At 39.6% G+C, this 15,504-nt stretch overlaps 1 protein-coding gene across 9 annotated transcripts in view; it reads right to left on the reverse strand.

The window, feature by feature from the left end:
• ARFGAP1 (ADP ribosylation factor GTPase activating protein 1) overlaps positions 1–15,394 on the reverse strand; it is a 19,245-nt gene extending 3,851 nt beyond the window's left edge. Inside the window, exons 1-14 of one of the 9 annotated variants that reach the window (XM_014956398.1) lie at positions 15,326–15,394; positions 14,959–15,090; positions 13,538–13,601; positions 12,499–12,608; positions 11,803–11,974; positions 10,413–10,513; positions 9,573–9,662; positions 8,796–8,892; positions 7,203–7,259; positions 6,311–6,343; positions 5,013–5,042; positions 3,553–3,609; positions 1,519–1,578; positions 265–341 (exon numbers count right to left, since the gene is read on the reverse strand). In XM_014956398.1, coding sequence (XP_014811884.1) covers positions 265–341; positions 1,519–1,578; positions 3,553–3,609; positions 5,013–5,042; positions 6,311–6,343; positions 7,203–7,259; positions 8,796–8,892; positions 9,573–9,662; positions 10,413–10,513; positions 11,803–11,974; positions 12,499–12,608; positions 13,538–13,597 — 944 coding nt within the window. In that variant the 5' untranslated portion in view covers positions 13,598–13,601; positions 14,959–15,090; positions 15,326–15,394. Of the gene's footprint in view, positions 1–264; positions 342–1,518; positions 1,579–3,552; positions 3,610–5,012; positions 5,043–6,310; positions 6,344–7,202; positions 7,260–8,795; positions 8,893–9,572; positions 9,663–10,412; positions 10,514–11,802; positions 11,975–12,498; positions 12,609–13,537; positions 13,602–14,958; positions 15,091–15,253; positions 15,273–15,325 lie in introns of those variants that run through there. The other 8 variants (XM_014956406.1, XM_014956425.1, XM_014956433.1 and 5 more) reach the window with 8 other exon arrangements.
• Between the last annotated feature and the right edge of the window lie 110 nt (positions 15,395–15,504).

A 15,504-nucleotide genomic window follows, 5' to 3' on the forward strand; every position in this document is an offset into this window, starting at 1 on the left:
TACGGGATGGGGCAGATAACACATTTGGAAAAAAATTAAAACCACGGTGCACTAGTTTGCTCTCAGCCTAGCACAAATTAACACGACAACTGAATTGGCATAAACAGTTAGATTGAATTCCTCCTGTGTTACAAACAGGAGGACTACTAGCTAAGACAGAGTAATTTCTTCATATTTAAAAATTACCTGCTACTACTATACTGCAGAGGACACAAAATTATGGGTTTAAAGACACATAGAAAATAACAATAAATAAAAAAATACCTTTCAGAATTATCATCTGGTTTGCCAGAAAAGAAAGTGGTGACGTCTCGCCATCCCTTACTTCCAACTCCCTGAACCTAGAGAGGAAAATGACACTCCATTCATCCAGACTGATCCAACACCTGGTCCAAGTCCAACAGCAACAGCCACAACACATTCCTCCACTTGCTCAGATAAAGAGAACACATTTAATCAGAAAAGTTCACTCACAACTATTAATATTTTTGGTGGGCAGTTGCATGGTTGATATGAAGACCATAAATTTGACAGCATCGTGCTGCTGGAACATGTGAAAAGTAGGTCAAGTTCAGCTTTTTCACTCATCATTGCCAATAACAGCTTTTGAATCCTCTTTTAGATTTTCTTGACAAAAATGCTGGAATTACTCCTTACATAAAACTAAACTTAATGGCAGCGCTGATGTTTTGATGTTACAATTTATGTAATTAGTATTTATATTTACACTGTTTTAAAAATCTACTTTCGCCCCATTTCATCATTGCCCATATAAAAGAGGCCAAAAGTTGAGTTCCAGAATAAATGTGACTGCCAGGAGAATCCTTTGGGGTTGTTACAATGGCCTGGCATTGGATTAGAAACACAAGTTCTGAAGTGAGACCCATGGAAGCACTATTCTGTGTCACAGATACAGAGGATGGATCCCAGAATTCAGACTGAAAGTTGCCAGGCTCTAAACAGAACAGGTAACATCACTTATTTTATTCAGATATTCCCAACAATTAAGGCACCAAGCTCGTACATGACAAGTCAATCCAGTGCTGACTTTCACAGTGCTAGAAAGACAGACCCCTCCCAGGTAACACCTTACAAGTTATCAGAAGAGGTATTAGATTGTGCAGGACTTCTGAGCTTAGCACTTGTGGAGAGCACTTACCACACGACCAAGCAATGATAGCAAAAAACAAAGAAAAAAAGTACAGAACATTAGTAAGTTTAACTGAAAAAAATGTAATGCAAGCTGTCTCCATATTCTCTAACGTTTTCTTTTTGCGTTTAGGACACCAGTTGTCTTATAAATCTACATCATGCCCTTGGTTAGAACTGTTACAACACACCTTTTAACACCTCAACAGAAGTACCACGTACTGAAAATTCCACTTCCAAAATTTCTGTATTCAACACAAGCAGTGACTAAAGCCAAGTTGTGGTTTTGTTTCACTACAAGCTTTTGATAAGAATATGGAGACTGACTTGCTGTTTGGCCTCCTTAAAGGCAGGGAGGCCACTTCATACCTTGCTGGCCCACTGTGACACCCCCGTGGTGACCTCCTCAAATATTTTTCCCTCTTTCACCTACGTGAATCAAAGTATTGGTAATTAGTTACAAACCAAAGTAGTATTGAAACCTTAAGACAAGCTTACTTGGGCTTAACAGCTAAAAATAGAAAGTGTAAAAAAAAACAAACTCAAAGTGAATCAAAATATACTTAAATCAAAGCTAGCAAATCTAAGCAAATGACCTATTGTTCTCTAATGGAGTGAACCTCAGTCCTTGGAAGTTTGTGGGCATTTTCTACTGATATACATACAGTTTGAGGAAGGTATCATTACACTAATAATGAGCATCAAACCATGACATTTGATAAATATATGTTACTAGATAAAAAAATTATTTTTGGAGAGATTAAAAAAAATAAAATCTATCAGATCCATTTTATTGTCTGTATTTTATACATGCTTACTTCAATATTAAAAGGGTTTTGAACTTTGGTCAACCAGAACACAATTGCTGTCTTTAACCAATTAATAAGTGGCAGCTGTTCCAAAGCAAATGACTTTATAGAACCATATAGGTGCCAGGCAGTGATCACTCAATACTTATTTCAGAAAGTAACACTTATTTAGAACTAACAGCCCAACATCCTAAAGGACATAAATCTTTCTTCTTTTAATATAAAATGCAACATTCCTCATTAAATTGTCCTACAAAATAAAAATCAGCTCAACGAAATGAACTCTTAAAATAACCCTGAAAATACTGCATCTAAGCACTCCAAAATAAGTTGTGGATAATTCTAGGGACTAGGAAATCAATTAGAGTCTTCTCCTGTGGTTTGAAATGCTACGTAAAGAACATTGAATTAATATAGTGCAAGAGAAATTATTTTGCAGTGTGATTAAACCATCCTTTTCAAACTGAAAATTAATCCATATCCCAAAGTGGCAGCACTGCTTCTCTCTCAAGAGCAAAATTAGTCTGCTTTATCAAAACCAATACCTCGGGTCCTTCCCCCAATATGTAAGTAGAGCACCACATTCTCAGAAAAGACTTCATCAAAATTTTGGAGCTTATCCAAAATTCCAGAAGCACCAAACAAACACACAGGAAAGGTGTACGTGTTTTTTTAAGCACATGAAACAGGAAGGCAACATGTTACACTGGGGAGAACCCTTGGCTAAAATCTGTCATTATCAGTGATCACTGGTCACTCAGGAGAACAGCTTTGCTTTTTTTTTCTATGCCCATTAGTGACTGTATTTGCTCAGGTGACCATGTGTGCTTTCCTCCAGCTGGTGTTGGAAGTGCCATCAGCCACACGGTTTTGGTCACTAACAGTTGTAAGGGGAAGATAAAAACCTGCTTCAAACCAGTTTCCTAGAAACACCACAGGAACTAGAACAGCTCATCAAAACCTTACTTCAGACCAAGCTTTGCACAGAACACAATGCAAGACTTGGTTTTAGCTGCCTACCAGCATATTCAGAACAAACACCAAATAAAGGTTGCAAGAACATGTTAGTCCTATTGATAAATTGTCCCCGTTCATCTTAAACATATAATTTGCCCCAAATTCTACTGCCCTCGATGAAGGAGCAAGTGAATTAAAGTGGCTCAAAGATGCTCAGCTGAACTAAACCATTGCTGGCAGGCAGATGGATAAAACACTGTGAACTTAAAATTCAAAGATACTACTAATAGGGTGTGGGGTTTTTAATAACTGACTTTTATATCCATTTAGGGTGTATTTTCATCTTGTCCCACCTTCCATGACTGAAGGCATGAAATTTATAAAATAGTATTTAACAGGGAAGAATGTAACAGATTGGTTGGAGGGAAAGACTGATGAAGGGAAATTATGTTAATTAACCTTTCTTTGGTAGGATACTAGCTTTGAATTATTTGATGTTTCCCATTTGCTACTGTGCAGGTAGCATGAAAATCAGAAGGATGCACTGGCAAACTGGGCAGTTGGGGCAGAAGGAAACAATCACTTCCTAAAGCAGCATAACCATGTTCTGCAAATAATTCACTAGTTCCAAAGTTACCTTTTCCTGTGCAGGTTTGAGAACATTTTCATTTAATGTCTGACCTAACTCTGATGCCTATTTAAAAGCAAAATAAAAGAAAGTCAGTTATATTTTCCTTTTAAAAAGAAACCAAACCACCAAAACCAAACACAGCCAACATCTTTTGCAGGCTAATTTCTCAGCTGTATCTCCAAAAACAGGTGAAGCCTTAAGCTTTGATTCATACAAGCAGAATGAACTGGAAAGCACACACAGCACAGTGCTGCAGAAAACATTAAAAGAAAATAAATGAAAAAATAAATGCATGTGGCAATAGGTTGTCGGAGATGTCGAGAGCCCAAGCAAAGTCTGACCCTGCACTGGAAGCAGAAGCAATGGTTCAACCAGCAACAGCCTCAAAGCTGGGCACCTTGCTAATGCCTGCAGCTGATTATTTGGAAGAACTGACCTCATCCATTCTTATTTTTTCTTCCTAGTGGAAATACTTGTACATTTAGACCAATTCTTCTCTCTTGTAGTGCCGCTATTGCCATCTATTAGTAACAGCCCAACTATTTCTAAGAAACACACAAGAGGCCAAGCTGTGACAGAAGATTTTTGTAATCTCCATGGATTCCCAGATGTCTAAAAGGCCCTTCCCTTCACCGCAGCACTAGGATCTCCCTCTACCCAACCACCCTCATCTCCAGTACTTCTGCCCCGTAACCAGTTCAAAGGTTATTTCAGAAGGCAAAGGCAAAAGGTAACCCCATTTCCACCTTGCAAGAAACATGAAGGCAGATCACATAAGGCTTGTTTCCATCAGAAGCACGGCTAGGAGGTGCTTAAGAAAACCAAGAAAGAGGACTTTTCATCTTTAAAAAATCCTTCAGGGTCTATTAAACCTGGCAAACTGTTTATGTTTATAAAGAGTGTAATACACGAAGAGTAACAGTTCAGGAACATTAAATGAAGTCACTGCTAGAATCAGGAAGAATTCTCATATTATCCCATTTACTCAACCATGTAATTTTCTATATACAAAAAGGAAAGATTTGGGTACCACTGTGTTTCCATCTGAATCGCTTCCTCATCTTTACCATAGACTTTAGGATAGCATCTTAGACAGCCATTAAACACACTACATAACGGGACATTTATTACAGAGTCTGCCCCCAAACAACATCCCAGGGTAGTTCCCGATACGCTGCGTTCCTGGATCAGACATGCAAACACAAATCCTCAGCTCAGCTGTTTATGAAGAGCACAGACAAAAGCACAGTATGTTTTCTGAGAGCGCAGGGCTTGGATATCTCTATCCAACTTAACCTATTTTAAATAGGTTTGAAGAAACATTACTGTATGAAACACACAACGTTACTCTGAACAGGCCTGACTTGGCAAAAAAAAAGAGAAAAGACAGCTCAAGAGCAAATGCACATATTCAGCACCAACAGTGACAAGGAGTCCATGCACAAGAATATATGGGAGGGCGTTACCGGCTCCGGCTGCTGCTTGTAGCCCCAAAACTTTACCCAGACAGCGAAAGAGAAAGAGCAAGGAAGGTAGAAGCAGCTTTTAGCAAAATTTGGCAGCATTGTTTTAAAGCAAGTTAAGTAGCATGAACCTTTTCCAATTTTAACATCTACTGACAAGACAAAGAGTGAATACGTCCAGTCACAGGAGACCAAAAGTACTTTTAAAGAATATATTACATTTAAAAGATGCTAAATCTGTTCTACAGAGCAAAAGATCAGATGTTGCAGGAATCAAATTGAAGCTTCAGTAACACGGCTCAGACTCCAGAGCACCGTGTTGCTGTGGTCCTTGTCAGTAGATGTGATGAGTTCTTACACTTAATATTATATTTACATTTGCTAATAATACTAAAGGAAGAATAGCTTTCTAGAAGGGAAACTGCCGGAAGGAGTGAAAGAGGAAAAACTGTAGAACACTGAAGTTTTTCTTACAAGCCAAGCAGCAAATACTTTAAGGCTTTTAAGTATCAAGTTTGGGTGCTCTAACAAGACATTTTTGTTGTTATAGTTCAAAGTAAAACTCTCGATATCATATACTAAAATATGTAAGCCCTCTCTCGCTCAGAACTTTGGCACATAAAGAACCTCTTTTTTAACCACATTTTTACATCCAAATTTAAATCTCTTCCATGCAAACAGGGCTTGCTTAGGTCAGAGCTCTGCGTAATTCAGGTCTGACTGTCTCTGGTTTATCCTTAGCTTGAAAGAGGAAATGCTTTTGTAATTGCTACTTTTTTTAATACACACAAACAAATTACTTTAATGTTAATATTAAGCAGTTCACATTTGCAATCTCTTATTAGGCTTTAGGAACGGAAAGATGGCTTGCATTATAGTATATCACCGAGAAAACTACTTCAAGGTAAACCATATTTAAGGTTCAGAAAAATAACAGTATTTTAAGTTTGCGAGCATGAATTAAAGCATTTCATTCTACTGCCTCTCCAATACACACGACAGCTATACACAGCAGGGTATCACTGTTTATTTCTTGCTTAATTTGATCACTGCAGTTGACTGCAATTCCCGTGGAAATAAAAGCTAGAACCTAAAAATTACTGTGCACCATGAAGGAAAAACACACTGGTCTGTTGATGATCAAGTCCTGCAAAGAGCAGGGAGTTGGGCTCCATGATCCCTATGGGTCCCTTCCAACTTGAGATATTCTATGATTCTAAGTTTAAATCAATCAATGCAGGCAAACACATGACATTTCAAGTCAATTACAGGCAATAAGATAGAGCTAAAGCTATAATCACCTTTTGACTTGCTTGAGATCCAAATCTGGTAGCCTGTGAAAAGAAGCAAATACATTCAAGTTTACTAGGAATAAAACTTTTGATTTTTAAATATATGCATTTAGAAATGATGCATGATCCTCTCCAGGATGAATGGATCACTGCCAGAACTTCAGTGTAACAGAGAACACCCGTATCACCACCTCTGCCATTCCACATGGCTCCAGGGAAGCATTGGTCTTTCTCAACTTAAAATAGAGGGAAGAGGAGTAGCAATATTTTTGTCTCTCATGATGTCACCCAAAGTAAGAGATAACTGTTATACCCATAAGAGTTTGGAAGAATACTAAGTAAAACTGAAAAAGTTGCAATGCATTATTTTCACAAAAATACTTAATCTCTTTCCATCATCATCTATGTAAAATGTAATATATTTTTATTTCCTCTGCTTTTAGCTTACAGTTAGTTGTATCACTGTCACCTAAATCTGCAGATTTGCAGAACATGCAGAGTGTGAAGACCTTGCCTCAGTTTTTCCAAAAGCGTCCCCCTCCAGGCACAGTCTCTGCCCAACAAGCTTTCTAGTTAAACTGACAAAAAAATGACGTAATTAGAGAAAAGCCAAAGGAAGGAAAGGACATAAAAGCATCAGCAATTTGTAACTTGGTATTAAATTCCTGCTGAAGAGTGCAATTTGGCCTTATTCGGCATAGACCAAAATTTCTGCTTTATAAATAATTTTTGTTTCTCAAGGGAGTATAAAAATGGCAGCTCAGTTCTTTCTTGATGCTCACATCCAGTGGATAAATTTACAAAAATGTCCATCCAGGAACACAAGAAATAGTTAAGGCAGAGATCTGCATTCACTGTGCATCTATTTTATATGCTATATATAGAGATTTTGGTTACTTACACCCTCTTTAGCAGCTGAGGCAATCTTGCTTGCTCCAGTTGTAAAACTGCTCCATCCCTTTAAAGAAAGTAAGAATGTTGTAAACAATGAGCAAATAAGAGAGAATAACCAAGTGTTCACTATTACATGTTAATTTAAGTCAACATGTTCTCCATTCCAGCTTATGTCACCAACAGCAAAAATGCAAAGTGATGTGTCTTGCAGTTTTTATGCTAAGCAGAGCTTCAAGGGACTCAAGACAAACCTAAACTGCAATTACATCTGTTCTTTACAGAACAAGTTGGGTGGTGTAGTCGGTGTGAATTCTACACAAAATGCTCCTTCTGATACGTAACAGCAGAAAATAATGTCTATACATAAATGTAGCACGTGTGAGGAAAACCAATCATATGCAGTGGAAAAAAAATTGTTTTCCTCACCAGGATAAATACGCATCCAAATATTCAGCCTCACTATAATAAATTGATTAAAATTGCACTGTAGTGTGTATGTGTGGTCACAAGAGGGCATTTCAATCATAAGTTTCCATGAGATCATGTATTCAAATAATGGTTGACAGTAACCTGGATACCGGTGTCATCTCTCCTGTGCTGTCTCAGCACATCTGCAGTACATTACAGAGGTGGTTTCTAACCTGAACTTTCTGGTCTACAATCTATGACATACCTAGAAAATATTCAGCAGACCTGTATTAAGCACCCTGTGGGATCACCTAGAACCCGTTCAAAGGCTCAGGCATTGCCTTTTTCTATGATGTTCTAGTGAAATTATTATATATTTTTTAAAACAAACAATGGAACCTTGTGTAGATATTTAGACCGATGAGGCTCTACAGGAGGCTACTAGACACTAATCCTGGTAGAAACCTTTCTGTATTTCAAAGTGTCTCTGAATTCCAAATATTGTTGAGTGCTTTTACTTTGCAGACTACTAGACACTAATCCTGGTAGAAAACCTTACTGTATTTCAAAGTGTCTCTGAATCCCAAATATTGTTGAGTGCTTTTACTTTGCAGCCTATCAAATTACCAATATGTCCCTGACTGCCTCCAACTTTATTCCCATTTTCCTTCAACAATGCATCTTTCACTATCTCTACTTTAATCATGACAACTGTTCAACCATATGCTGTTATCTCTTCTCACCCTGTCACAAGTATTTCAAATGTTTCCATTGCTGCTCAGGGCTTCTGGCACCCATGTATGTACACACACACTTCAGTTGTTTCCCTAATACAGTTAATCTGTTTAGAGCATCACCAGCCTAACTGCTATTGTCAACAGGTAATTACCTTTTTTTTTTTCCCCCCAAGTCCTGTTGAGTACTAGCTCTTAATCCATTATCCTCATTTCCTTATTTCTAGGAACTGATACCAGGCATAATTCCTAAATTTTCTCAGAGTTTCTCCTTTTGTTCTGCCTTTTAAAGTCCACCAGTATCTTCCTTGCTCTTTGAAAATACAACCAACTCTCTACATCCCTCTGATTCTACTTGCAGTCTTTAGTTTCTCTTCCCTGTTTATATTCACATAACAGGGGATAAAATAGAGGAAAATAGTAATTCAGGACACAGAAAGCTTCAAGCATTTCCTTACCGAGTACAATGAAGACATAGCATTATTCAGGAAGTCATCCTCTTTTTTTGGAGGGTTTACTGTGTTTCCAAACCCCACATAACGATTCTCTTGGCCACTACCATAAGAAAATAAATAAATAGTGTCTGTATCAGCATGCCTTCATTTAAACCATTAAACAAGAACTGAAAAGCATGTAAGAATGACAATTGTTTAACAAACTTTAAAAGACACCTCAAAAAAAAGTCCTAAAGCACCTACCACCCAAAACACAAAACCACTCACTTCATAAAGACATACCAACAAGGATCCACTGGTGAATCCTTGCAAAATAAAGTGTCCCCTACGCAAGCTAATGTGCTCTTAAAGACCCTCTGGGTTTAACAGGTCACTGATATCACAAGTCTGAGTAAATCCTAATAAAGTGATACATGAAAATGGGAAAAGGAAAGAAAGAAGAAAACAGTGTTAGCTTTAGAAATACCCCTGTTTAACTCAAATCACTATAAGATACTATATACACTAAAACATCCCTAGTCTGGAGTCCACCACAGTGACATTTTGAGTTAGAAGCTCTTTCTTCACTCCTATTCAAACATTTTTGTTACACAATTACATTAAGAGGCACTTTCCTTCCTCTTACCCTTCATCATATGTTATCAAAATACTTGAATAGTAAAGGAGATGTCACTGTTCACTAGCGATTCAGGATCACAGTTGTGCAGCTGTAGTATAACATCCTGGTCTTTGCTATTCTAGAGGTCCAGGCACTCAAAAAGTTAATAAATATTGTATTACCCTTGGTAGGAGTTGACATCATCATTTAACCAGTCTTCAAAAGCCTTGTCAGAAGAGGCAGTTGCAGTCTGAGATTGTCCAGCAGAACCACTGAAATGAAAGATTTAAGAATCAAACTGCGTAAAGCAAAACCCACTAGCTCAGCAGCGCAGCTTGCCATGTATCATCCTAATACAGGTGCAAAATTGATTATTTCTTTCGTCTGTCAAGTAGGGAACTCTAATGCAACCACTAAAAGCCACTGGAGTATTGAATGAATAACGCAAGAGTAGACCCAGACGCAGACAATGCTCCTCAGACTACACTAGACCCGAACTTGCTGGACGATGGCCAGGCATGAAATGCTTCTTCGCTTGATTTACAATTGTTTTTTCAGTTAACTTGATTCTTTAGTGCAAAAAATAACAAACACTACATGTAAAAGCAGGAAAAAAAAACCAAACAACAAACCCTGCTGCGGTCCAGCTTTCATGCTCCCATTAGTAATTAGCCCCATAAGGAAAAAGTCTGTTTCTTCTTCCCATGCATTCAATCAGGAACCAGACCAGCACCACGATACGCTACGTGTGATTGACACAATGACTACTCTCAGGTGCGTTACAAGCCAAGATAAAAACAGCATGGCTTGTCCTCTGCTCTTGCTCACTTGTCTCTGCCACAGTTAGGTGGAGGAGGTAGGAATTATTACAGAAATTAAAGCCCTGCTACCTCATATGACTTAACTTCAGCAAGAGAAATGCTTCTCTAGACGCCATCAACAGAATAAAACCAGTGGACACTTAAACATCGGGTTTTGATCCTGCTGATTCTGTATCAACATTAGGTAACAAGAATACACACCGATGAGTGGAAGAGAGAGATGTTTTAGGCTGAGGTGGGGTCCAGTTCCTGGCAGGAGAAGTTTCAATGGACCACTCCTTGCCTTCAGCTACTGTAGCTACCTGGAAGAGGTAGGGAAATAATCAGAATGCTAAGTCACAGTTTTCACAGAAGTCATCTGCTGGTCCTGTAAAGTGAGGACAAGTCATTTTCCCGATTTCCTACCAGCTACATAGATCAATTCATTTGTATTTTCACAAGAAACTGTTTTTTTTTTTCTGAATCTCAGGCTAGTAATGTTGAATTGAACATTGGTTTTATTTCAGGCAACTGCTTTCAGGCAACTTCCAACAGGCAAATTTGGTTTGAAGAGGAAAGACTAGATTTATAAAGAAATGTAAGCACTAATCACAGAATAATGGAGAAATAGGAGGAGCTGGATTTATATTCTAGCGTAGGGTGGCTAAAACACCTACACAGAGTTTAAATGTTCTCTCTGCCTCCTTCAAACAAAGGACTGAACTTCATCTCTTCACCCTGTACCGCTCCTCCAAACCAAGTAATAACTTCAACAAGTTAACATAAAATTTCCAAAGGCCTTGCCACTGAAACTCCGTAGTTCCCTGTTTGACATACCAGAAAGCCTACAGCACAGAACTTCCAAATTCTTTGCTTTCATCAAGATATTCCACTTTAGCCAAGAGTCTCCTATTCCCAGCAACTTCTAAAGATGCACAGAGACACCACACACAACAAACTTCAAAGCCACATGGATATCCCAATGAGCACAGAAAGTACCTTCTTACCACCTCCGTGGCAGGGTCAGCATAAAAATATAGTACCCTTGTAAATCTCTAAGTTCACAAGTTCAAGCTGTTTATAATTTCATTTTTGGAAATTCCAAAACCTCCACAAAATGATAATGCCATTAAAATTCCTAATTTATCTGTTTATAGGCTTGCCAGTATTTGGCAAATTAATTTGCCATCTTGTTACTACCAACACAAAAGACTTACCAACAATCACTTTGTTGTTTATAGGCTTGCCAAAATTAATTTGTCATCTTGTTACTAGCAACACAAAAGACTTACCAACAATCACTTTGGATGAAACGGTGCTGCTGAAGTAGTAAACTGTCCAGTATGGACTGGGACAGCTCCACTGACTCACCAGTTGCAACAAATTGCAGCAACAAAAATCTGAGCCACCTCAGCTAAAGGCAGAACAGCTTCTAAAGAAAATTCTTACAAGAACTGGAAAGAAGTACTCTAAGACTTACACCTTTCAAGAACCATTGCAGAGATTCAAAAGCTTGCTATCTTCCCTCTCCCCCCTTCAAAAACTAGTGCTTACAAAGTACTTTGGTACTTTCAGATATCAGGGGAGGAGAACACACACAGAATTAACTTACCTGATCTCTAAAAAGAGCCGCAGCTTTGCTGTTGTACTTCTCTTGCATCGACCAGCAGGGATCATAGTCATCTTGAGATTCCAAGAACTCTCGAAATTTGCTATTACCTCCAGCCTTCATTTTCTCCAGCTCAATATCCTTCCATTTGTCCATAGTTACAGAACGTACAAAACTAAAAAGCAGTTTAAAAAAAAATATGTAAATTAAATTCACAGCTTGTTATGATTTCCTACTAGGTCAGCAGGGACTAGCACTACTTGAGTTTTAATTGATAAAATTGATAAAAATTATATAAGATTAAAAGAATAGAGTACAAGGACCAGTACAAGATTACCAAAAAACTACTGCACAATCTCAAGATGTAGCTAGGTACGTTGCCTTCTAGAACTGGGCATAACATAACTGCACTGGTGCAGCACACACCCCAACTAATTACAGACGAGGCACAGAGAGTAAAGCTCAATTTGGAGAAGAGCAAGAAATAAAACTGATAGGCAGGATTAGCACACGCCCCAACTAATTACAGATGAGGCACGGAGAGTAAAGCTCACTTTGGAGAAGAGCAAGAAATAAAACTGATAGTGAAATGTTGGAATTGAGACATTCTGTACCCTTCCGAAACAATATGTTCTGTTCACAGCCATAAAGCACCCTGAGATAACCCAACTCAGTCCATTGCCTGCTGGAAAGACTGACCTGAGGTGAACTCCCAAGCCTCGGTGTTTTCCTGAGCACTCAAGACAGATCCAAATTCCATAGGTCACACTCACCCACTGGGGGTTAAATGCACCACATTCAAAACAGACCTGTGAGGAAAAAAAACCACAATTATCTCTAACACTCCATCATCACTTGTCCGTGTGAAGTTTTCACAGTACTGCTCAAAAAGTCAAACCATGAAAACGTTACACAAAGAAAATAATTTTAGAAGGGAGAGCTCTTAGTGTTTAGAAACACCTTCCCTGACAGCATAAGCTTCTTTCAAATATTTATTTATGCTGCGTGGAAAGAAATACTCATTAACTTGCCTGACTTGGATTATAAAAATTACTGTACCGAGTACCAAAAACCCATGAGGAAATACAGATGAGCAAGTCGAAATTAACGAACAAAGAATTCAACTTGACTTCTTTTTCATATTATGTTGAAGGAAGAGAAAGCAACCAAACTGAATTCTTGAGGTTTCCTTGGCAAAATAAAGACGCAACATTTTAAGTTTGGAACATTTATTCAGTCAAACTACAGTTTGGCAGTAAGTGATAGCAGATCTAAACAGAGGCTTTTCTTAAAAATAACTTCATTGCTCATACAATGCAACAATTTAAGTTCTTATGACTGGAATCACCATTCGAGGTTTAATGCATTGACATAAACAAAAACAAACCTGTCCATGGGCTATGACATTTTAGACAGTATATAATCAAGCTACTTGAAATAGACCATTTTAATTAAGCTGTGCCCAAGACACCCCTTGCTCCACAGACTCAGGGGTTACAGCATTACGAGAACTTCTGAAAGATTAGTGCCAAATATGCAGCAACGTATTATAATACATTATATGAATAATAGTTACTGGAACTAACATAAATAAGCGATATCCAAATTTATACATTGCCATTAGTTCGCCATACTAGTGCTATAAAGACAACAGCTGTAGCAGACCACAACATACATCTGGAGTAGGTAAAAAGAAAATTCAATTCTACAAAACTAAAGATGATTGTAATTTTCTTACATTATTCTCATCTTGTGCTCGGACTTCCTTGAGAACTTTCCTTGTTCTTGGACTTGCCATGATTCTACAAAGGGAGAAAAAGAAAAGCCAAAACCTAAGTCATATCCAATGCTCAGGACCTTACAAGCACATCTCTGTGAAAGAGTTTGCAACCTAAACCACTGAATTCCAATTCTCCTATATGCAAAGGCTTCCAGCCTCAATGGCAAATGATCATTGCTGGAGCTGAACAGGAAAGCCTTTTCCCACTCCAATTCCACATGAGCCAGGAATTTTCTATAGAGCAGAAAGAAACACCCACCCCACAACAGCCAATATCCACACCATGTCCGTGCATACATACAGTATGAGTTTCACATCTCCAACTCCAAGCTGACAGAGGAAGCTACTGCCTTTAGGTCTGCCATAACTGCCTTTTTTTTTTTTTTTTTTGATAAAAACTTTGTAAAAGAAAGACTTCAGCCAACTGCAATCTGAACACATGTCCATTCCAGAAGCACCAAGTTCCCTGACCAAACCACCACATCTGCGTGGTGGGAAGGCAGAGCTTCATCCACACCACGTCATCCAAGAAAAGAGGGAGGCAACTCAGGCCGACAGGCTTCTCACCTTTTTCTCCCCCACCAAATCACATGGAAATAAAGGAAAGGGAGACAAGGACAAAGAGCCACACTCTAAGCTTTCTAATAGGTGATGTTTTTAGGGGTGCCTAGTCTGTTTTCAACTATGTTTGCCCTCAAAGTTGTAAGTCATCAAATTATCATTGTTTACTATCCAGAAGCTGAGCTGACTGGACACAGAGGCACCGTGCTAAGTTTCAGGAGTAAATACTGAAATAACAACTGTGCAGACACCTTAAATAAACGCGCACTGTTTTGATCCGATGTAAATGGACATGAAGGGTAAAGAAAATGTTTAGTTTAGGAATAAAGTTTCATTGAAGAATACAAATATTTTTGACTAAGGGTTCCAAGGTGGAAAGAGACAGCTTCACACAGACCAATCTCAGAGTCTTACTTCCCAAACAATCTATTTCAAGAGCAAAAACAGGACATGCATCATAGGAGTTTGCTTGCTAAAATCAAGCTAACAGGCAGAAGTGCCACCTGAAAGTGAAAATGAGCTGTAAGAGGACTTTGCTCCTCTGATGTAGCAGCAAATTCACACAGCCAGCCTGCGAGGAGCGTATGACGATGACAGGGGTGACGTGGTCTGTGTGATACCATGGTCCTGAGGGCTCCCTGGGGGTCTGGCCTGGGCAGAAAAGCCACAGAGGCCTCGTCAGCTGAAGGAACACTGTGAACCAAACGTGAACCCGTCTTCATAGAGAAGGCTAGGTTCACTTTGAAATATCTATCACAGACTGTTGAATACTTTTAAAGCCCTGCAGTTTTGCCTACACAGAAGCACAGCCGCCTTACCCAGAGCTCCAGAAGGGACGAGGAGGGCGATTTCTTCAGGCACACCTGGGGGTGTCCAGATCCGAGCTTGAGTCCTGGAGGCCTCCCTCAGAACATGGCCCGACTCCCGGCCAACTCACCGCTCTCTCCTCTCTAGGAAAGAAAAAATAAAGAGATAAAATGGGGGGGAAGGCGGTGATGAGAAGTTCAGGCCTCTGCCACGCCAACCGGGCACCTTCCCTCAGGGACCGTCCTGTGTGACAGCCCAGGGCGGGGGAAGAACCGGGGGCTGGGTCTAACCGGGAAAGGGACGTACCGCCCCGAAAGAGGGAGGGAGGAAAGCAAAGAAGGAAAAGGGGGAGGAAGATGAAGGGAACCGGTAACGCACCGGCGGTCCCTGACGCGGCAGCCAGCGCCGGTCCCGCCCGGCGCCTCACGGCGCAGCCGCTGCCCCCGCCGCGGCCGGCGACGTTGCAGGGCCGCGAGGCATCATGGGAGCCCGCCTTAACCCTCTGAGGGCCGGGCCGGCAGCAGGGCTGCGATGCCGGGGGGCCGGGGGTTCGGCCG

Source organism: Calidris pugnax, unplaced genomic scaffold (genome assembly GCF_001431845.1).
Source record: "Calidris pugnax isolate Ruff unplaced genomic scaffold, ASM143184v1 scaffold50, whole genome shotgun sequence".
Lineage (NCBI taxonomy): Eukaryota > Metazoa > Chordata > Aves > Charadriiformes > Scolopacidae > Calidris > Calidris pugnax.